The sequence below is a fragment of the Accipiter gentilis genome, chromosome 6 (assembly GCF_929443795.1).
Source record: "Accipiter gentilis chromosome 6, bAccGen1.1, whole genome shotgun sequence".
Taxonomy (NCBI): Eukaryota; Metazoa; Chordata; class Aves; order Accipitriformes; family Accipitridae; genus Astur; species Astur gentilis.
The window spans coordinates 31,439,201-31,461,593 of NC_064885.1; the positions used below are offsets into that span (position 1 = coordinate 31,439,201).

At 44.7% G+C, this 22,393-nt stretch overlaps 1 protein-coding gene across 1 annotated transcript; it reads left to right on the forward strand.

Moving 5' to 3' along the window:
- Nucleotides 1–250: 250 nt before the first annotated feature.
- Nucleotides 251–21,628, forward strand: TMEM207 (transmembrane protein 207). Its single transcript, XM_049802503.1, has 11 exons — nt 251–324; nt 2,554–2,585; nt 4,346–4,467; nt 8,639–8,645; nt 9,884–9,986; nt 10,720–10,826; nt 17,547–17,623; nt 19,425–19,462; nt 19,873–19,917; nt 20,364–20,506; nt 21,483–21,628. Exons 1-11 carry the CDS (start codon nt 251–253, stop codon nt 21,626–21,628), a joined length of 894 nt encoding a protein of 297 aa, XP_049658460.1.
- The last annotated feature ends 765 nt before the right edge of the window (nt 21,629–22,393 follow it).

Genomic DNA, 22,393 nt, shown 5'->3' on the forward strand with positions numbered 1-22,393 from the left:
CCAGAACCAGTCACTTCAGACAGGTTTCTCAACCCACAGTTGTGCAATCAGTTAGCAAATTATTTTGAGGTTGAAAATACCCTCAGAGGAAATTTCTAGTTTGTTCTCACATGGTTGTGTGCTCCCAGCCACCTTTATCTCAGCTGAGCCCAAATCACCACATTCAGGTTCGCCAAGAATGACGCCTGTCCATAGGATGGGGGATACGTGTGAGATCCCACCCTGATGGACAAGTGCATTGTGTTGGGCCATGTTAAGTCAGGAGAAAGTCATGTACCTGGTGCTACAGTATGACATGGGGAATTTCATGTTTCTGATGCAAACGTGGGTTTATGGGGAGGGACCTCTTTGGACAAGAGCTGTGGCTCCCCATCACTTTCCAGATGAATCTGTGCGTAACATCTGGCTGGTGCCTCCCTTCAGTTCCACTTTCCTGCTCCTGCCCCACCTGAGATATAACTACAAGCTATGCCATCTGTACTTAAGTCAGGTTTAGAGTATAATTTTTAACATATTCAAGTTCTAAATAAAAGTTCTCCCTTGCAATGGGTGATAGTAGAAAAGGTAACAGAAAACAAATGTCTGCTAGCAAGCCAGTTAAATAACTTGTAATCTGGACTTCCTCGTGAGGATAAATATGGGGCTGCAACTCTTCCCTTCCCAGTGAACGCTCTGCTCTGCTGGTGAAAAGAGATTTCCTCAAGCTTTTTATCCAGTGAAATCACCTAACCCATCATTTTCAGGCATGGAATTTTTCTGCTCACACATGCTGTCAGTTGTTCTGTGGGGTTATTTCTCATGCAAACCAAAATAGTTCCTGATTTAAAATGTTCCTCAACCTGACTGTTCACATGATAAATGACATAATGGAGTCGCATTTGTTAGCACCAGAAGCAAACTCCAAAATAGAACCAGACAATTGCTAAACAAACATTCTGTAATTATCTTTTCTTTCCTGACCAGCTGAACGATGAAGAAAGCGGCAATGTGTGGAGCTCGTGATTAAAGCTGGTCATTTAGGCAAGAAAAACTATCGGATCCAAGTGTATTTCATCAATCAGAGTGTGAAGGAAGTCGGTTTCAGCCGATGGGACCAATATTGTGGCAGATGTTGATTGTTTTCCCAGCGTTGACTCCCACTGACTTCCCTTTTTATACTTTTAATCTGTCTCTTACATCACTTCATGCAGCCTTCTCTGGCTTATTTTCTTCTACCTTGCATTAATAATTAATTCCACTGCTTTTGGCATGCCTTTGACCTTCAGCCATTACCAACACCTTGATATACATCTTTGGACATGTCACACTATATATTACATTATACATGTTTGAATCTACTACATGGAGGTGTTTGCAAGTAGGCATGTCCTCATAAGAACTGCAAGAGTCTTTTACAGACCTTTGTTAGTGCTTCTTTGGAGTTTATTAGTCCATTATCTGGCAACATAATAGCCTTATTCTGAGGCACACCATTATTTCAATTACAGAATGATCATAATTAGACTCTCTGCTCATTAGGACTTCATTACTTAGTCTACAGATGGGAACCTGTATAAATCTTAATTAAAAGAAAAAAAATTGCTTGTTGTTTAAACATGAGTTTAACCTTAAATACCATCCTACAAATTAAGCACAGGCTTAAGTGCTCTTTTACATATAGAGAGGGTAATGACTATTTGATTACTTGCCTGAGCAAAATAAATGTTCCAAATGTTCGAGGCAAAACAGCTCAGAGATATTGCATCTGCTTGTGAAAGAATTTGCGTGGTTTGGACTCTAAGTGACTCTGAGCAGACATCTCTGCTCTGCATATCTCAGGTCCAGTCCCCAAGGGCCGTGGCTACCTCAGAAATGTTGGCTGTGGAGGTACTTGTTAGCAATGCAGGGGAGGAGCGCGCAGCAAGGAGGGCTCAGGGGAGTTTCTGCATGATGCGCTGGTGGCCGAGCAGTGGCAGGGTCCCTTCCGCAGGCTGGTAAAGCCGGGTCCTGCCTGGTGGTAGAGGGGCAGAGAGTCTGGTTTCTTAATGTGCCATTCTGGAAAACATTTTGTTTATTGAAGGAAGAATCAGTTGCTTTCAATGTAAAGCACAAATCGTCACTGGAGAATGTCCTGAAGGGAAGAGTTGGAATTTTAAGAATTATTTGTTCAAAATATGCAGCATGTATTTGCAGACAGCAAGGCACAGCCAACGACTCAACAACTGCAACGCAGGGTGAAGTTTTGTTATACCTGAAAGTATTTAGGACAGATATTATTGTTAGTTTAACTCCTGATGAGCCCTAACAAGGCAGTGTTTGGCACTGTGAAGTTTCACAGCTCCGTGGTATGGGGTCTCTGGAACAACCATCACGCAAGTCCTTGCTGGGGCTTGTTCTAGATAGTGAAAAACCAAGCAAGGCAGATTGCTAGAGACTTGCCTAAAGCAGCAGTGTGTGCACCCAGCGTAGCAGAGCTGGTGAATCCCGCAGGCCTCCTCATGTGCCTGCCTGTAGAGGAAAGGAGCTCTTGCAAATCCCCAGGGAGCAGCTCTCCATTTTTCTCTCCTGCTGTAGCCAAGTGTGCTTGTACTTCTGGGAGCAGCGAGGTGAGTCTTTTGCATTTCAGTTATATATCCAAAGGGCATGTGATTTTGTTATTGCTGGTAGCATCACTCATCTCTTGCTGAAACAACCCTCCAGGTGTGAGGTAGATAAAATTCCATGGCACTATGGATGAAATCAACTACTGCTACTTTCTGTAACAAAATAAGGAACACCCCAGCCTTGCATTCAACACAAGAAAGAAGGTTTAATATGCAAAACAATAATTCACAAGGCATCTGTTGTCTTCTTTCCATTAACCTTTAAGATTAGCCTAGAGAAATGTGGAAGATCAGTCCTTTCCTTCTCCCACCATTGTGCTTTAGTACAGTGTCCGGGGCTTTACTTGGTAAAGTGCTGCTGGGCAAAGACAGCTCTATCTTATGTCGCTTTGTAATAAGGTGTGGATTAAGGATACAAGCACAGCTACTTCATCACTATGACCTAATGACATTCAGTAAATACAGGTACTTTGAACTACTTTGATTCCAAGAGCAGGGGGAGCAATGATTGATTAAATCTTCAGTGTTTAAGATCAGAAATAAAGTCAGGGGAATGCTGCAAAAGACCAGGAAAACTGCAGGAAATATTGATTGAAAGTCACTTCAAGTTTTAGGGAGTATCTCATCCTCCCAATGCCCAGGGAAAACATTTAATTTTTTAATAACTTTTTTTTTTTTAAATCAGCATCATCAAACTCATTCTGCTAGGAGGCATTATTCTGGTCTTCCCAATTTTTATATGCTCAGCAGATAATGCAATATCTGATCAAATATTATTGCTCAAGGATTCGTTGCTTGTGATTTGAAGATGCAACACGCAAGTGGAAGTGCTGGGACAGAAGTGGAACTGCCTGTGTCCACCATTGCTGGCGATAAGAGTAGGGAATGGCAGGAGCAAGAAGAGCTGCTGGCTCATGGCCCACCTGCCCAGTTGTCAGACACACAAGTATGCCTGGGAGAACTGGGAATTTTTTGGCTTTGAAGATGAATCAAAAAAGTGGACGCGCTGGTCTAAGCCTACTTAAAATCAAATTGGGGGAGTTTTGCCATTTTTCTGCTGAGTACTCCCCACCCCCATTTCATGCCGAACCACTCCCAGTGCAATAGAGAGTCAGTTTTTCAGAAGCCTTATGCAAAGGTTGAATTGGTCACTCTTGAGAATAGTGTTATAAAATTAAAACTTAAGAAATTGCAAATATAAGAATGAATCAGCTTTTTATTTCCTTACTTTTTGCAAGTATATCTTTTGCCTTTTTTTTTTAGACAAAATTACTGAGTATGGCCCACATTAATTTGTTTGGGGTTTTTTGTCAAAAATTATTGTCTTAGTAAAAACCAGAAAATTCTGTCTATCTCTGCATACAAACGATTGTTTTCAGCTGTGATTTTCTAACTCCTGAGGGAATTAATGAGCAAAGAAGAGCTCTTTGTAATGCATGTGTATATGTGTGTATGTCTGTATATAGATACTATATTGCTTATTCATTATTTATGTCGCAGGAGCTTATTCAAAACATCACTCTCTCTTTTCCTTGAAAATATTCATCTAGAAAAATTACTGACCTGTCTCTCCATCTTGTCCCTTTCAGTGACAGCTCAGGTCCCTTTTTGTGACCCCACGGTGGGCTTCAGGGCAATGCCTGCACCCTGCATGGGCTGGGAGCTGGAGGGCCTGATTCATTTTTGTGGTTCCAGTTGCTGGTGCATCTGGGACCTGCTGTACGACACCACATAAGTCGTTTGATTCCTTGTGTCTGCTCTAGGCCTCCCCTGCAGTGATGGCAGCGAGGAGAGGCACTCGGACGCACGTGGGATGCAGTCCACGGCCCCCGTGGAGGCAGACCCGCCTGTGTGCTGCCCCGAGGAAAGCCTGCACCACTCCCCAGTGAGCCGGGACCTGAGATTTCAGCATCCTGCTGGCAATGCCAGTCTTCTGAGGTAGCAAGATACAGCGGGCTCTTTTGATTAAAAATAGGTCAAGATTTAATTGAAATGAAGATACATTTTCAGATGTGCAGAAATTTGAACCGGCACTGAACCTTCTTTTTTCCCCCCATTTGATGCTCGTTATTTGAAGGATGTGCCAAATCTCTGGATTTCTGGGGTCGATGGTAACCCAATAATGTAATAAAGCTCTCCCCTCACTGCCCTCTCCCCCCAAAATTTCCTGAAGCTTTATTCATCATTTCACACATCACTAAGTAAACAGCCCCCTTCCCGTCACTGGCCTGATGGAGAGTTACTGCATTACGGTGTAAAGCAGAAGGATCATGATATGAAACGCAATACAGAGGCACAGGCAATTTCAGCATCCTTGAGGTATCTCTGCCAGGAGCATGGAAAGCAGTTCAATTTCAAGTATAATGAGATTAATCTGCGAGTCACTTTTATTGAACCTTTTGTGATTTTGCTGTTCTCTCCAACAATTACAAGTCTTGACTAATAAACAGTGCTATTATATATAATAGGGAACATTTCCATGTCTGTGTGTGCAGTGTGGCTGGAGAGGTTATACTTCAGCTTGATTTTTTTAATATTTTCCAATTAGATGACCAGGCATTAGTGTTCGAACCTGTTTCGTGGAGGTTTCCAATCATGGCTCCTTAGCAACTGAAGTAATGTTAAATTAAATTGATAAATGATGCTCTAAAAAAAATTAAGAACTCCAGCAGAGAGATTAATTTGTGATGCCCTTTTAGGAAAGATTTACGGGATGCGATGTGCGTTTTCTGTCTGCCAAGTGCAATTCTTCATCACCTCAGTACACAAGCTTTGCGAAACTGTTTTCTGATTAAGTGTAAAGTTAGATCTACTCACCCTGCCCAGCTGACGAGGAAAGATCTACCCTTTTGTTAAAGCTCTTCTCACCCTGGCTGCAGTCCTGGGGACTCCTGGCCAGCCTGGGATATGGCAAAGCTGTCACTGGAGGCACAGGCCAGCCGTCGGGCGCTGGGACATCATCTCCTAACACCCCTGGCCCTGACGCTATGGACCAATGCTCTCCAGCACCGGTTTCTGCCATGCTGTTCCACTTCATCCACAAGATACTGAACTTATAAACAAAACAAAACCACAACCTCCACACCCCAAACCCTGTTTTATCATTCCTCCTCTGTCCTTTTCTTCTCGGTTTCGTTAAAACCACAGGTTGAATCCAGCAGGTGGAAGACATTGAGACCAAGCCTATTCATTTTTTGGTGATGAGAGAGACCCCACTCCCTCGTCAGAGGGCGAGGCACCGTGTGTGTCGCTGCCTCCTACGAGCTGGTCCTCCATGTAGCCTGTCATGTCGGGCAATGCTGAGACAGACCTGGGATGGGTGGGGTTGGTAGGAATGAGGTCTGGGGGGGACCTCGTGCACGGTGAGGTGATGCTGTGCCTACCTTTCCGAGCCCACCCTGGGAGCCTGCCTTTATATACCTGGAGAAGGGGATCAATGCTCAGGCCAACGCAAAGCTGCAGGTGCATTTTCTGGGCTGAGCTCCCCAACCATTTCCATGGCTTTCCTCTGGACTATCCTGACATGTGCTGCTGTCCTGCTGTGACTTCCAGCTCCTTCACAGTGAAGTTATAGCAAAAAGCTACTTGTTTTACACCCTCCCTTTTTCTTTTCACTGATTGCTTTATATTACAGGCAGTCCTTCTGACATGTGCACTTAATCAGTTTGTGGCAGGAAGATGGGTCTACGGACAAGCTCTGAATAAACAGCAAGAGCTCAAAATTGGAAATAGGAGTTGCTCTGCTGAGCACAGTTCTGGTGTCCTGGCTCCCACTTGGCCAGAGGAAAGTAAGAGAGTAATTATGAGTTATGTTTCCTCTGCACCTCTGTTAGTGTGAATCTAGTTTATGCATCAAAATGGAAAGGCTTTCCAAAAAATACTTCATTGTTCTACAAATTCTCCTTTTCCATGGTGATGTCCAATTTCTTTCTGAATTGTGCTTGGCTCTTGTTCTCAATAATTTCCAGCAGCCTTGGATTTCATGGGGCATTTATATACTGGCTGTAAAATCTTTTGATGGGCTTTAAAAGGTTGGATTAAAGGATTTGATACCCACGAACTACCTGCCAGTTGGCTGCCAGTGCCTTCTAGCTTCATTCCCTTCTGTTGTTGCTATCAAGCAAATTCTTGCCCAGAGAATATTTCCAATTTGCCTTGATGGTGGCAGTGATTCTCAAAGTATCTTCAGGCTCTTCATCTTTGATAAAGACTGAAACAACAATCCCAGGCTGGCCTCCATCAAATCAACACATCTACTCCCATGGGATTGCACAGGCTTGAGCTGTGCACGAATCCTTTCCCCTGAAGCCAAAGACAGAGAGGGAAGCAGCCACCTCCAGGCTAGTTATCCCATCTGCAGGTGAACTAGTCCATCCTTAGGTTAAGTGGTCCACCTGCTTTCCCAGACAACACAGAGCTGAACTTTACATGTTCTCCACTCCCCTTCGTAAGAGGTTTTATAGCAGGACTTACCCCTGCTTCTTATTCTGCAAGCATAACCCATAGACTAATGAACAGGTCATTTGCTCTGATAGTCACCTCTTGCCCCTTGTGACAGTCCTCTTTGATCTTTCCCTGCTGTGAACAATGACTTACATTTTCCAGTTTCTGTGCAGAGTAATAGATGCCCATGCAGACTATGCAGCCAAAACCTTCTTTCTGATTTGAAAACACAATCTTTCTAGCATTACTTGCCCAACAGCCTGCAAAATGCCAGACTATGGGTCATCAAAGAAGTACAGGAAGCCCAGCTGACCCATTGATTTCAGTGGAGTGGATCTGTTTCAGTGCAATGTTCCTACTGTTCTGCTGATTTTTAGAAAATGAAATAAAAATATTTCTAGACTTCTTGTAAGCCCCAGACGTTTTGTCATGGAGCAGAGAAGAGTTTGTGGCTCCCTCTCGCTTTTAATGTCACCACCCATGATTCTGTTTGTAACATTTTGGATATAGCATTGCGTTTCCCTCGCTCCATGCTGTCCTCAAGCTCTTCAGGCAGACAGCATCTCTGTCACAACTGGGTGTGATGCTGGAACTTACCTTCCTTCAAGGAAGACAGCTTCCATGTAAAAGTACACTTGGAGTAATTCTAGATTTATTGAATCAAGTCTTTAAACTCAAGAGGTAACGTGTGCTGTATTTTATATAGAAAACAATTTTCCCTGCCAGATGAAATCTTAGAACAGAGTGTCTCTTATTTTATATAGCTGCTTGGGCATTTCTCTGTCTTGGGATTAATGGTGATGATGTAATTTAGATTCTGTAACAACTTGAGATGGATGGATTTACAGAGTTATCAGTCTAGCCACATACAGGCGGCTTTGCTTTAATTGAATTTAGTGCTGAGGAAAGGAAGAACTCGGCAAAAGAAAGTCCTTCTCCACCTGCCTTGAGAATAAAGGTCCAACTGAGGCAGGACCAGCACACTTTGCCTTTATTGCCAGTGCAGGCAGAGTAACCGCAGGTGGGGTGCCAGAGGAGCGATGTCTGGGCATGCTGTCACAGCCTGCACAGAGCAGGAGGGAGGTTTCCTGCCTTGCGGTGCCCATCCCAGGGCTTGAGCTGAATGGCAAAGACTTATGAAGCAGCCCAAGGTGAGCTTATAGCCCACCTGGCAAGTCCATACTGGAAGTGTATTTGTTTGCATCACCTAATCTCCTAAAGAAACAGGGTAGCGTGATCATATGACCAATGGACCAATGTTCATCCATCTCATTCCTGTGGCTCCACAAACTGCTGACCATTTTTAGTCTGATTTGAATCACCTCAAATCAACCCGAACATAACAGTGACTTCCTACAAATTTAGAAAAAAATAGCTGATCAGTAGAAAAGAGAGAAGTGTTAATGCTCCCTTGAGGATGAGGACACATCAAATACAACGATGTTGGGACAATGTGAGTCTGGGGCTGTCAAGCTGAGACCTTGAGTGGGAAATGACCATCTCCCTAACCAGGACTGGCTTCTCAGCTTTACCCAGTGCAGCAGAAATGCCAGCCTCCTTGCTGCCTCACTCAAAGCCTGGCCACCCTCTCTTTTTTCTCACTGTGTTGGCAGGAGATTTGTGAGTACATCACCATGTGCCATTTCAAGCTTCATTTGAATAAGCGTCCCATATAATAGACTTTTATAGCTCTCTTTTTGTGAATTCTAAATTAACGCAGCTAATTAAAATGTTCCAAAGTTTTATGTAAATAACTAATTAGCATTTGAGAAGGAATAGTAAATTCACAGATGGTTGTGCTCCATTCAGGGCCCACTATGCTCTCACTGGCTGTAGCCAGTGCAGTGTTGGGCCCCTGGCGCAACACCCTTCCCAGCAGGAACGGAGTGCCAGGGTTTCACCCCGAGGACACCCCAGCACCGTCTGCCCTGCCTGCAGGCAGTGGCAACTCTGCGTCTTGCAGGATTAGGCTCATTCTTTCCGTCCCTGACAGGAGGGCTTGCAAGAGTAAGGAAAGCATGAAAGCATGGATGAGAACCTCAAGGAGGATGAGGTGTGTGCACAGGAGATGAGGTGGGTGTCTGAGCTGTGATTTTCAGTGTTTGTACTGGTGTTGCTCTGTTGCTCCAAGGACATTCCTCTAGAAAGCCTTCCTCAGGGATACCTTTTAGGTGTGCAAGCTACTAGACTTAACACAGTTGAACCTCAGCACTCCTGGGTTCCAGCCCCAGCACTACCACCGAGACACTGGAAGACTCTGTGCTGTCACTCAAATGCTGTGCCCAAGCATCGCAAGAGGCAACATAACCTAAATATTTTCTTCATCTCTCGTAGGATTGGGGCTAACTGATGTCTGTAGCACACTGGGGAGACTCAGAGAGAGGTGATACAGGAGTAATAACTTGTAAGAATGGGGTGGTTTAAAAAATAGATCCATATCTAATGCTGATTACCACCCAAGTGGAAGTGAGGAGAGTGTCACTTCTCTGACATCCAGACTTTCATGCATATCAGGAGCCTTACATTTATACAGCCCTTAGCACTCTGCACACCTAAGTACTGTTGCAGCACAAAAAAATCCCCTGCAAATACAAGGAAAGAGTTTACGGAAGTGGCCAGGTGCAGTTTGTTTGCTTTAGAAGAGGGAGATTATCATCAAAGTAAATGGGGGGGAAAGATCATTTTCCTCTCTTGTTGAATAAATCCTACATAAACGCCCTCACCTGTTTTAAGGGCAGTTCTGAGTGTTTGCACCTTTTGCTTCCAGAGCTGCAAAGACCTGTGGGAGATGGAGGGATTATAAAAACCTGCTTCAGGGTAAGGTGAAATTTTCTGGTGAATTTGAGCTGAACCTCTAGGGAAGGAAGATGAGCTTGGGAAGATTCAGGTTGCTAGGAAAATGGTGCTTAGCCAGAGAGAAGTTGAGGGAGCAGAAGCAGGAGTCAGTGGGGAAATCAAAGGGTGAGTTTTAAGGGACAGGTTAAAAGAAAAAAATGTGCAGAGCGTGGCTGTCTGAATGTGTTGAATTTAAAAACAGGACCGTGTTCTTCAGATATATTACTAGGCAAAGATATAAAACTGGGAGATTAAGTGAAACAGTAAAGCTGGTGGGGGATTTGCAAAAGGGAGAAAAGGCTATGCCAAGCATGCCTCTTGCGTGGCCTTATTTGCAATCCCTGTCTGCCCTAGAAGAATCCCCTATCTCTCTCTGTTCATACATGCAGCAAACTTCTGCAGAGCAGGGAGGTAGATGCAAGCTCTCCATCTGGTCTTCCAGCCAGCGTTTCTCACCCCAGCACCAGCCTGGAGAGGAGATGAGCTGAGCTAGGTGGCCAGAGGGCATCCTAGCTGTGCTGCAGGGCTCCGGAGGCTGATGTGGAGGGAGAGTAAATCCAGGGGAGCCTCCTCGTCTTTTCCCTACCCTGATCCCACCTCTGCTGCTGCAGCATGCTTGGGGAGCACAAGGCAGGTGGGTACACAGCAACTCGCCAAGTTCCCAGGAAAAGCATTTGACTTTTTACCTGTCACAAGAGGAAAGTTAGAGAGCAGCCTGCTGATGCTGTGTTTCTTGAATCCATAAACGCTGATACGAGCACTCCCTAATTCTGGGTGCGTGGGCAGTTGGCTGCAGCCTGTCCTGAGCTGACTGCCTGCAAGAAATGAGGGTCTGAAATAACTGCTCTTCCCTGCCTAGAGCCCGGGTGGGCTGGGGGTGCTTGGCAGAGCACAGGCTGCACCTGAGGCTCCCAACAATTCAAAATAAACCCATAAAGGGCAACTGGCAAGAACTCAACGTGCAAGGTAAGGCTACAAGCAATCGACTGTGGCAATGGTCAATAGGTATTTGGAAAATCTGAGGAGGCCTTAGGCTGAAATGTTAGCAGGTGTCTTCACTTAAGGGCACAGCACATCAAGCCTTTGGTACCTGGGGTCTGGGTGTTGCAGGAGGCACCAAGAGGCACGTGTGTGTCCGTGTACCCGTGTGGCCCCTCTTGCGGAGGTAACCCCCAGACCACGGGGTTTCTTGGCAAAGTAGCGCATGTGCCAGCTGATAATGACCGGCAGTGTGATGTATTTCAGCGTTCATTGCTAAGTGGTTCTGCCTGGAAAATTGACTTGAAAATGTGTTTCAGGATGTGCCAGATATTCTCATGCTAATTTCTCAGCCAAAACCTCCCATGTGGTGTCCAATGTGATATCAGTAACTCAAAGGCAGGGGAAAATGAAGCCTCTATCTGCTTTCAAGCAATTTATTCTCCTTTTGTCTTTTTACATCCAGCAGCTAAGTAAATTACAGGGATTAAAATACAAAAGACATTTAATTTTTTAACTGTAATTTCTTAGCTCCTGGCAACAGAGTAACGAAAAAAGAAGTGAAATTAAGAAAAAGAATTAAAACCCAAATATAATTTCTAATGATTAAAATACAAATACAATTTTAACTGATGAAAAGTAAGAGGACCTGTTTGAGCACAAAGAAACAGCAGCAGGCTTCAGGATTCAAGTAGCCGTAATCAGCTTCAATTTCACATTAAAAAACCAAAGGGGAAAATTTCTGATGGTGATTACTTTGACTGTATTTCTGGTATACTTCATCTTTCTCTTTATTCAAGCTGCTTTTAATTTTATCAGCTTTATCCTTAATTCTACCTTTCTGTTCCTCATGTCTTGAGGGTTATCCAGCCCTTTGAACTGATTTCTGACATGCTCTGTGGGAGGTACAGTGCCTATCTGGAGAGCTTGTGAGATAAAAGGTTTCTTACACTCTTTTTCCAGGTGGGCTGTAGTACACAGAGTTTCGTGGCTATGTGGGAAGTCAAGTCAATGACGGAGATGAAAATTATCTCAAGTCCTAATGTCCAAGCCAGAAATCAGGGAAGCCAAACTACCATTTATTCATCAGGTGCAGTACATCTTAAAATGTAATTCTGAGCTCTGAATTCTCCCATAGAACTAAACAACTGCTAGGCTTAGCCCAAATACTGTTAATTTGGCACTTTTTTTTTTTAGGATCCAACTTAAGTTTTCAAAACAAAATGCAACTTAGAGGAAGGGGGAAAACCCCAAACCACTTCTCCAAATTCCTTCAGCTTCCCACTGCCCCACCACAACACAGCTCTCCATAAAAGACTTCAGGCTGTTTTCTGGTTTTAATGGTGACAGCAGGGTCAGTACCAGAGTCGCCAGCATACACAAGACACTTGCTTGAAAGGTGCACTTCTCAAAGTTGCTTCTCCCTGTGATTTCCAGAGCAACGAAGCTCCTGCCTAAATCCTTTCATGTATGCTCAATATTTCAGTTGTTGCAGTATCTATTTCAGGTGTTCATTATAGGGTTGGAACAGGGGTATTTGGACCATTCATAGCAATCTCTCAGCAGTTCGGTGGACTTTATACTGTAGATAGCTTAAAGTTTTGACTTTCCTTGAATGTGTGATTTAAGGATTTGAGGACTCCATGAACACCTATGTATTGAAGGCAGTTTTCTGTAGTTCTCAGTCTGGGATATACACAAACATATAGGAGAAAACCCTTTCACAAATAACTAACCTAAAATAAGATTCCTTTTCCTTTGGCTTTTTGCCAGGCATAAGGCTTCACTGACCCCATTCTCTACTAGATTTTCCCCACTGATATGCCAAGACAAACAAAAGGGCTCTCTGGACCATCCGAAGCAGCGGAGGTAGCTGCAGTTGCCTCAGACCCGAGGGTGACCTGCAAAGCCTTGCTCCTGGGGAGGATGCAGCGGAACAATGTCATCCTTGTTTGCGCTCATTTAAATCAGTGCCTGGAGTCTTTCCTTCCCCCTGTGCAGCACGTCCCTGCACAGACTCACAAAGGGCTGTATTCATCAGTGAGCAGCAAGTAGTTATAATCTTTTTGAAAGACAACAGGCTGTGCCAGCTCTACCGAGGCTTGTTTTAAAGAGTTCATCCTTCCTTGCTCACGCAAGCCTGGGACTGCCTCGGCTGACTCCTGTACGTGCAGATGGGTTTGAGGGTCCAAGGACCAACTGGAGCGGTTTCCATGGGGTGGGAAAGGACTCTCTGGGTCAGCAAGTCCTGCTGAAGTGGTTACATCCCCTGTGGGAGCTGGATGACTTCCATCCCAGGAACTGTTTGGTTTCATGCCCACACTCCTCCCACAGACAAGCTGCTGTACAAACTCAGTGCTCCGGATGGGGTGAACCTTCTTTGCGCTTCCACTCTCAATTTATTTGTGGCCAGTTTGCTCCCATTTGTTCCCATGCCAGAACTGTCCATTAGCTTAAATAGCTCTCCCTGGCGTTGCATTTATTCATCTCGATGTGTTTGCAGGGAGCAAGCAGCTCCTTGCAGCTTTCATTTTGTGAGGGTGAGACCAAAACTGCTTTAGTTCTCCTGTTGCAGAGAGGCAACGTTCGATCCTCAATCCTCCCTGTTACTGTTTTCTTTGGCTAAACTCAATTTACCTGCCGTGAGTCTTCCCAGGACAGGCCAGGAGGAATGATCGCAGCCTGGCTGAGCTCAGACACCGAGGATGCAGCTGCAAAAGTAAAGACTGAGCCAGCCACGGTGGTGAAGTCGAGTAGAGAGGGGAGAGCTCCCAGTGGACCTAGGCTGGAGGAAAAATTGATTGTTGTAGTGCTGTGAAAACACTGCGACATAAAAAAGCCAACACATGCTTAATTAACTCTTGTCAGTCAACCTTAACGTAGAGAGCAGGGCTGCCCTGCCTTTCCTTGTCTCCCTTCTACATCACAACTCTGTGTTCTCCATCCTGTCCTATGTCCTTCCCTGTGTCTGTCCCACCTCTCCTCCTGCCACTCTCCTTTCTTGCTTGCTTTCTGGAAAAGTCTTCCACAGTCCCATTGTGGACTGTACTGGGAGGCTGGTCAGAGCTTAGCAAGGTGATTGCTTTCCCAAAAGTCTTCCTCAGCAGCCACCAAATGCTCTGAAGGCAGCTAAGGAAGAGCTTTAAACAGGTTTAAGCATCTAGCTGTGCTTATGAGCTGCCAGGGGCTCTGTGTGGGCTCCTGTTTGCCAGTAAATTCCCTTCCACTCTTACCAGAATCCAGAGGTCCCCAGGGTGTTGCCTGAAACTTTGGTTCAAACCAAAAGCATGACTGAAAATTATTGTATGACGCTCAAGACAGCACAGGCCATCACTTCTAGTGCACATACACACAAGAATGAGATCAGTTCCTGAAATTCAGACCCCTAATCCAACCTTGGCCCCATTGGACTTGGCAATTTAAATCAGCTTCTCCCAAATTCCTCCTGTCTCCTAGTCTTGCATCCCCTCTCATGAAGTCCAGCAAGAGCCAGCCCCCAGCAGAGGTGGTTTATGTGACAACTCTAAAAGTCACCCTTTGGGTGATCCTAGAGTTGCACATCTTCCTCCCAAGACCAGGCACTTTAAGCAAAGAGATAATGGACAATCATAAATTGCTGTATGTTGCAGTAGTTCCTGTTGCTGCCTGGGAGATGCATTTGTCACCTAGCAACGACATAAGATGACGAGGAAATAACAGATTTTTAATCTAATGGCCATGAGTTAACATCTATCAGAAAGCAGCTTCCCAAGTCCACTGACGAGGTGGATATAATTGATTGAGGGGGCAAGAGATACGAAACTTTTCATCAGTAAGTGGACAAGGAGGAGGGAGCAGGTGTTACCTTTCATGTATATATATATGTGTGTGCATATATCTCCTTGTGGGGGGAATGACAAAAAGCCTAGAAAAATCCCTCAGACTGGCGATAACCGTCGGACAAAGAGCTACCCAGAAGACGAGTCTCTCAGTATTGCCAAACCCCGAAGGCAGCAGCGTTGCATTAGGTGCGAAGTGGGCAGGAGGGGTCACAGCCTGTTGCCGAAAAACTCGGTATAAAGAACTTATCAACACCAATTTAGTGTAGATAAGCAGACACTTCTTTATGGACGGCCGGGTGCGCGGGTGAGTCCTCTCAAAAAAACCATGCACCCCTGAACACCGAAATCATACACCTTATATTGAACTTATTCATTCATATTCATTAGATTTCCAAAAAATGTTATGCATATTTATTAGATTTCTGGGAAGTTATTAGCATATGTTAATGTCCTTTACACATGTGCATTGAAGGTCTCTGGTGGTCTTCTAGAGTCCTCTGGTGGTCTTTCATAGTCTTCCTCACTTGTCCGCTTCTTGACCTCCTTTAGGAGATTCTGCGCAGTTTGGCCCTTGACAGGTAACTAACTATTTCTTGGCAGATAACTACAAGTTGCTTCATAAAGAACTTATCAGTTTCCATTAATTTAAAATTCTGACATCTTATACATTCTTCTAGGTTATAATATACTCCTACTAATAAACACTATATCCAAATTATCTTAAATCTTAAGCTTGTTATCTAAGTTCTAAATGTTCCTACTAGATGATTTTGGCCAATTCCTCTGGCCTTGGTACAGGGTTATACAGAGGATTTCACAGCAGCTGTTGGTTGTTGGTTAAATGTGTAAAATGCAATAGAGAGATATATACTTTTGCTAAAATATTTCTTACAATTCTATATCCCTATTGAATATGATTAATTCTAACTACTAACAAATCAATAACAAATCAGTAACAAGCCCACCGTGGGTTTCGGTGCAGAGCTCCTCTGGGCTTTTGGTGTCGGGTCCTGGCTGCCTTAGACCAACTGCTGGGGCTTTCTATGACATTCATGTATTCAAGCTGCTCAGCAGATCACGGTCAGGGAGAGTTTTCCTGCTGAAGCAGCAGCTCTTTTCAGTATTGGGATCGTGCCTGAAGCAAAAGACAGGGCTGTTCGTGAACCCCCTCTTAGTCAACTCTCTCTCCTCTTGAATCATTACCGAGAATACAGGAACAGACTCCACAAATTGCCACCGCAACTTGAAACCTCTGTATGGGAGCAACCAGCAGAAAACTTCAAAGTTTGCTTCGAGGTCAGGAAGCCGAGCAGTGGCAGAATACAGTTCTTCCCCTTTTCTTCTAGAAATAGACCCAGAACAAAAGCCATGTATTATTTTTCAGTACCAGGAACTCATTGTGGTACCTGCCCCCTGAAATACTGGGGATGATCCATTTGGTAGCTCTAAATTGGAAGTACCCTGGCTGCTGGCATGAGGGAAGTAATTGTGAAAGGAAGAAATCTGAAATTAGTTCATTGATGGATGATGTCTTTGAAGCCTGAAATTGTAAAAGTCACAAGGTTCCCAGCTAGGCTGTGCACATTTTTATACTGCAGGAGCTTTTTTTTTTTTTTTTTTTTTTTTTAAGAAAACAGCTAAGAAATTGGTTTGGCAATTTACTGTTGAACAAAATTGAAAAGGATTGGTCTGAACCAGGACACCAACACATTCAGACCATTTATATTGTGTAGCACATACACGTAGCACCATTATGAGAGATGCTTTCTCAGAGGGCATCATTTCAGAGGCTTGCCTTTAATTAGTAGTGAGCTGAAAGTAAACATTTGACAACATCAGGGTTTGGGCTGGGTTTATGCAAAACTTTAACAGAAAATAACAAACTTGTGTTGAGTATGTGTATCAGAGTTGCTTAGGCTTCCTGACCTTTTAGTTGAAGCAAAGCCACAGAGGTGTATCTCAAAAGCAGCCGAGTTTTGTCAATCATTACTGAAGTAATGGCATCACAACATAATGCTTAACTTCTGGAGTGACAGCTAAACATATTCACAGCAACACCCTTTGTGTTAAATCTGGAAGAACCGTAGTTAATGGTGCATTTCAGCCACGGGCTGTAAACTTCAGTGACAATCTATTACTGACTGCCGAACAAACCGGGATCGTCCGTTCTGTGCTGATCAGAGCTATGGTGCAAACCATCTTCCACCCGTGTTTAACTACATCATCTGGATGTATCCATTAGGATCAAATCGGTGCTTATATTGTGCAATGAAATTTTGTATCCCTTATGAGAACCATTGGGGATATATGTTCTTTCAGATGCATTTTCCTAGCAAACCAACCCCTGACAGCTGCATAACAGCAGTTAGAGGTGCTGGTGGTGGTTGTCACAGGCTGGGAAGGCTTTCCTTCATCCTTGGTGCACGCTTGAGGTGGTAGGCACAGTGTGTAGGAGATGGTTGGAAGTAGCTCCGCTTTCTCCGTAATGTCAGAATTGCATCTGGAGGCAACATGTAACGAAAGCATGGCCTCACAATACGGTCTCCAGTGATTCTTTATTTGTAGCAGGTCCTGTTAAATACAGCCGTGGGTTAATATGGAACTAAGTTTCAGCAACAGGAATTTGTGAACAGCTATGAAAATACTGAAACAACTGCAAGGTGCTGACCTTAAACTAGTGTTCCTTTAACTTCTAGCAGCTGTTTGAGTGTGTCCATGCAAACCCAAATTCGTTTCCTGGCTAGCGGTAATTTCTGAAGTGCGGGAAGCCATTGGGTAATGTGTTTTCTGGCTGAAGGCACAATGTGCAAAAAAGTTTTAAAAGCTCCAAATTACAGAGGGTAAAACACTGCTGCAAACAAAGCTCTTCCCACGTTTCTCCCGTTAGTGATGCAGAGACCTGGAGCTTTGTGTTTTGCTTCATGGACCACAGGAACTGGAGTTCTGTGTTTAACCTTCTTCCAGGTAACGAAACCCTTCTCTGGGACCAGGCTGATTTTAGGGATTTTGTAGTGGGAAATGTCAACTTTTACAGAATTTGGTCATCAGCTCTTTTTATTTTGGGGGGAAGAATTTTTTGAGGACCTGATAAATTTGGGGAGGATTTAATGTTCACAACAATTCCAGTTAATGCAGAGAAAACGTGACTGCCTTAATCCTTTATTCTGTCTATGGCTACTGAAATGGAAGAGCCTGGGCTGTCAGCAGCACAGGTGGATGTTTGGCTGCATTGATAGATTATTGCCTCAGAGCAGAGGCACTTTGCTGCAGTTTAACTATGCTAAGGCAGCTCTGCTGAGGTAGTTTGAAGGATGATAAGAGAGTCCAGAGGTTGTCGTTCAGCCATGAAGAATACTCACGGTACACGTAATCACAGCAATCAGCTGTCTGGTTTTGACCTGTTATTCTAATAATTAGTTGAAGTGCAAGAAAAAAAAAAATATTCTGCACCAGGGTGCATGTGTGACATGGCAAATTAGCTCAATTTTAAAAGGACACATCTGGAAGAGCTGAAGCTTCTGTCTTTTTCTCTACTCGTCATTTGGGTTTCAACTGCTCATAAAATTTCATAGGTAATGTTTTATATGAAAGACTTATTATACCTAAAGACCTTGGGTGAAACTAGGGACCAAAAGGCAGTGTGTGCACAGGATCAGGTGTGTTAGAGATTTGCAGGGTGATTTCTTGCTGTTTACAGTGACACAAGCTGTGCACAACAAAATCCTTACAAAGAAGTCCTGTTTATTAGAGATGTAATAGGAGATCTCTCAATTATATATATTTGATACAAATTTGTGTTACAGAACAGAGCTTTCCAGTTTGGCTCAAAAAAAGTCAGAAATCTCTACGTGTTTTGGATATATGCAGGACAAAATCCAAAGTAAAGATTTACAAATTGCATTATAATAGTTTTCTCCAAGAAATAAATCTAAATTCTTCCATCTTGCTCATTCTGCATCCCCGTGTTACTGCAATTCTATACCTGATCTGAAGCTTTTTGTAGCAAAGTTGAGCAAGTGTTATAGCACACCTAATGTGAATCAGCCAAAAATTGTATTGAATTTGATTCAATCATACTGATGAACCACTCCAATTACTTTTTGCCCAGATAATCTGAAACTGAGGCTAAGATCAAGAAGGCGTGCAACAATAAACTTGCTTGAGTGGAGAGTACAAAATATACCTGAAAAACAAGTTTCAGGTTCACATACTTGCAATACCTGAAACCTGACTCTGGGAATGATGCACCACACTATCCAAAACCAGGAAAATGCTGGGCAGGGGGCACATTTGGTCAAAATAGCTCCAATTTACAGCTACATTCACAATTAGCTACTGGAAAATGAGCTCCAGACCAAGAATTTGGTCATGGGACATTTTCAGCCATTTCTGAATAGCAAAGCCCAGTTCTGTAAACAGGTCTCTGACACCTGCCTGTGCCTCCCTGCTCTTGTCCTTCCCTCTTTCACATCAAAAGAAATACTTTTCTCTTGGCCTAGCTTTTATCTTCAAACTGTTGAATTTATCAAGCTCTCTGTGAGGTTATCCACTGGTTTCGATACAGGTTACCTCAGACCAGAGACATGCAGAGGTGAGAGCTCAGCCCTGTGGTCTCTAGGGAGAGGTCAGGTTTTCATCCTGCAGGGGCTGGCACCTTTAAGGCTCTTCCTCTCCCACTTCCCGCTCTAAGATCAGTAATTATACCGGTAAACTATAAAAAACCCAACACCTATCTGCCCTTTCTGACTTACATGTGTGTTTTCAGTTAGCAGACTCCGAGTCGGACTGTGAGCTTGGCGAGAGGTGAGTGTGGCTCTCCATTTTCTGACCTGCGGCTGCTCCCACCCCGGGCTCTGTCGGGGATGCTGTGCTCCTGCCTCGTGCACTGGCACAGAAGAGGAATGAGGGCTTCCAGAAAAGAGCCATTTAGTTTTTCTTCCAAAAGAGGAAAGGGAGGCTGGCAACTTTTTGGGTTTTCAGCAAAAACGCTGGTGGTGGGTGCCAGTGTTGAAAGGCAAACCAGTTGCATGTATATTATCTCCATCTGCTCCCATCTACCCAGAGAAACTTTTAATAGGGTTCCCTTGATGAAGGAAAACTTCTCAATCCTCTTCTTACTGATGATGCTTTTCTTTGTGTTGGTTGACGTGTGTTGGAGCCAGTATAGTCCCCTCACGCTGGACTGCAAGTTCCTTTTATTTTTCCCTTGCTAGGTGCATTGGGCAGAGCGATGAAAACTTTAGCAGCTGGTATGTGTGGTAAGTTTCAGATCTGTTTTAGAGGGAAAAACTGGCAAATAATATTCTTTGATGGATATATAGAGAGAAAGGTATTAAGAGAGACTGATAGCTAGAGAGCATTGCTTGTGGGCTGTCCCTGTGTTCTGTCTTTACTGACTAATGGGAATCATTTATCCATATCCTCCTCACTGTACGCTGACAACTGAGCTGGGCAAAACCGATGAACGATTTCGGGGAGAAACGTTTGAATTTCCAGCCAGCATTTGGCGCTGAGCACTCAGCACTGAGACATTGATTTCCAGGGACTTTGATCATGTCCAGTACACTGATGGGGAAACTGCAACGTTTAACAGCTATTTGCAAAAGATGTTAACGAATATGTTAATTTGAAGACATGCAGCCATCTGTTGGTGCTGCCCGCAGATGGTGATGGTACTGTTCCTTCCCTGCTGCCTCTGCCTCAGGTTCCTGATGTTGTTTTTCCTGGCCTTGCTCCTGTCCTGCGGGATCTGCTGCTGCCTGCGGTGCTGGCTGAAACGGCGGAGCTGCCTCCCCCACCGACGCACCCTGGCCGTCTTTGCGCTCAGCAGCTCGGATGCCTTTTGCGGTTAGTCCTCTCCCTACCTGCTGCAAGGTCCTGCTGGCCCTGGAGGGCTTCCCGTGGGCCACCCATAGCCCAGTGAGAGGTGGCCAGGCTTGAGTGGGAGCCAGGCTGCAGCTGGGTGCCGTGTGTCTGGTGAACAGTGGGGTGCCCAGCTCGGGCATCCTGGGGGGATGTTCGGACCATGGACCAGAGGGCTTAAGCAAGCCACATCCACTTTTCCCCAGCAGTACCTTCAGCTGAACTCAGTGCTGTCCCTCTGTGTCCGTGTGTCGCAAAGGTGCTTAGCTGGGGCTTGGCCACTCTAACACTGGAGGTGTGGGGGACCTTCTCCTCGGTGCTGGGGCACTCAGCAGCCCTACATACGCAGCCACAGGCACTGCCTGGGGCCAGGCAGCCCTTTCCAACGTGTGACCTGTATTTCTTGCTCAGGCAAGACCGCACTGGCCTACTTGAGCCACCTCAGCAGGCAGCTCAACTGTCTGATGCACCTTGGGGTCTGTCAAAAAGTTGTCTTGGTGGGTGCTGTTCACTGCAGTAGCCACCCCCAGCATTCCCCCAGGAGCACCCAGGCTTTTGAGGACTGGGCTATAATGAGTATGTGTAGCACCCAGAACTGATCTGGAGTATTGCCAGCAGCATCAGCAGGCTGGGCCAGATGTCAGTCCCTCCAAGAAGAAAAAAGTTAATTCTGTCATTAGACTAAGCCCTTCCCAGAGGAGGTATTGCCTGCTGTCTGGGGAGTCATGAACGGTGTCTTCACAGGGAGGACCCACCCTAAACCCACCCAAATTCCTCTGTTCTCACTTCTTGTATCTGGAGTTTGTGGTGAGAAGCTTTGTGACGCCATGTTTCAAAAATTACATCCATGCCTTTCTTGTTTCCAAGCGGTTTGGCAGCTCCTCCCAGGCTCACCCCTTTCACCCCCAAGCTTGTTCTTCACTCCTGTCTGCTGTACAGCTATAGCTTTGCTTTTTTCCAGCAAGCGAAGTGCCTCAGTGCCCATTTGCTGGATCTCCAAGCCCCTGCATGACTGTGGAGATGTCTTCTCCTGCCCCACAGTTCAGCCTTGGGGGAACTGATTTGCCTCCATCCTATGAGGATATTATGAATGAAAACAAGCTCTAGACACCACATGTTGGCTTTCTGCGATTCCACTTGGTTCATCAGAGATCTTCCGTTATGCTACAGTAGTGTGAGATCAAATCAGCCCTTTCCACAGGTTGGCCAAGAGACTGAAAAGCAGCACATATTTCATCTGAACCTAAAAGGGGAGACAAAATGCAACAGAATAAATGCCAAAAGCATGTGTTGAATCTGTCACAGGAGCTCAGCTTGACATTTTGATAGGGCTCTGGATTTTGAGAAGCTCCCTCAAAGGTCTGCCTCTATTCAGGGTTTCTGGCTCAGCCTCCAGATTTCTCTCTCAAATGCTGCTCAAGCTGGTGCAACCCCATGTGTTTTAGGACTGAATGTTGATAAATTACTTGATAGTTACTTCTTAAACTTGGGCTGCCTTCTTCACTCGGCACGGTGCCAACAAACACCCTCTGGCAAAGTCATGTTGTTCTAATACATTGTAATGCAATCATGCTACTCTGCGATGAAGGATCATTTGCCACATTTAAAATATTTAGCACAGCATATCAGATTTGTCTAGTGCAAAAGGCAGAAAATTTATGGCAATGGGAGGGAAAGTAAGAGATGGGGATTAGGGGGGCAGTAGCAGTGGCAGGAGCTGGTTACAGAGCACAAAAAAAGGGAGTTTGCTCATTTGAGCTGTTCTTAATTTCATGGTGACTGACCCCAGCTACTCTTGCCCTAGCATTGCAGGCCTATGGGCTTTGAATGGCCCAGGACCCACATGGCAGTTCCCACAGACGTGAATTATGG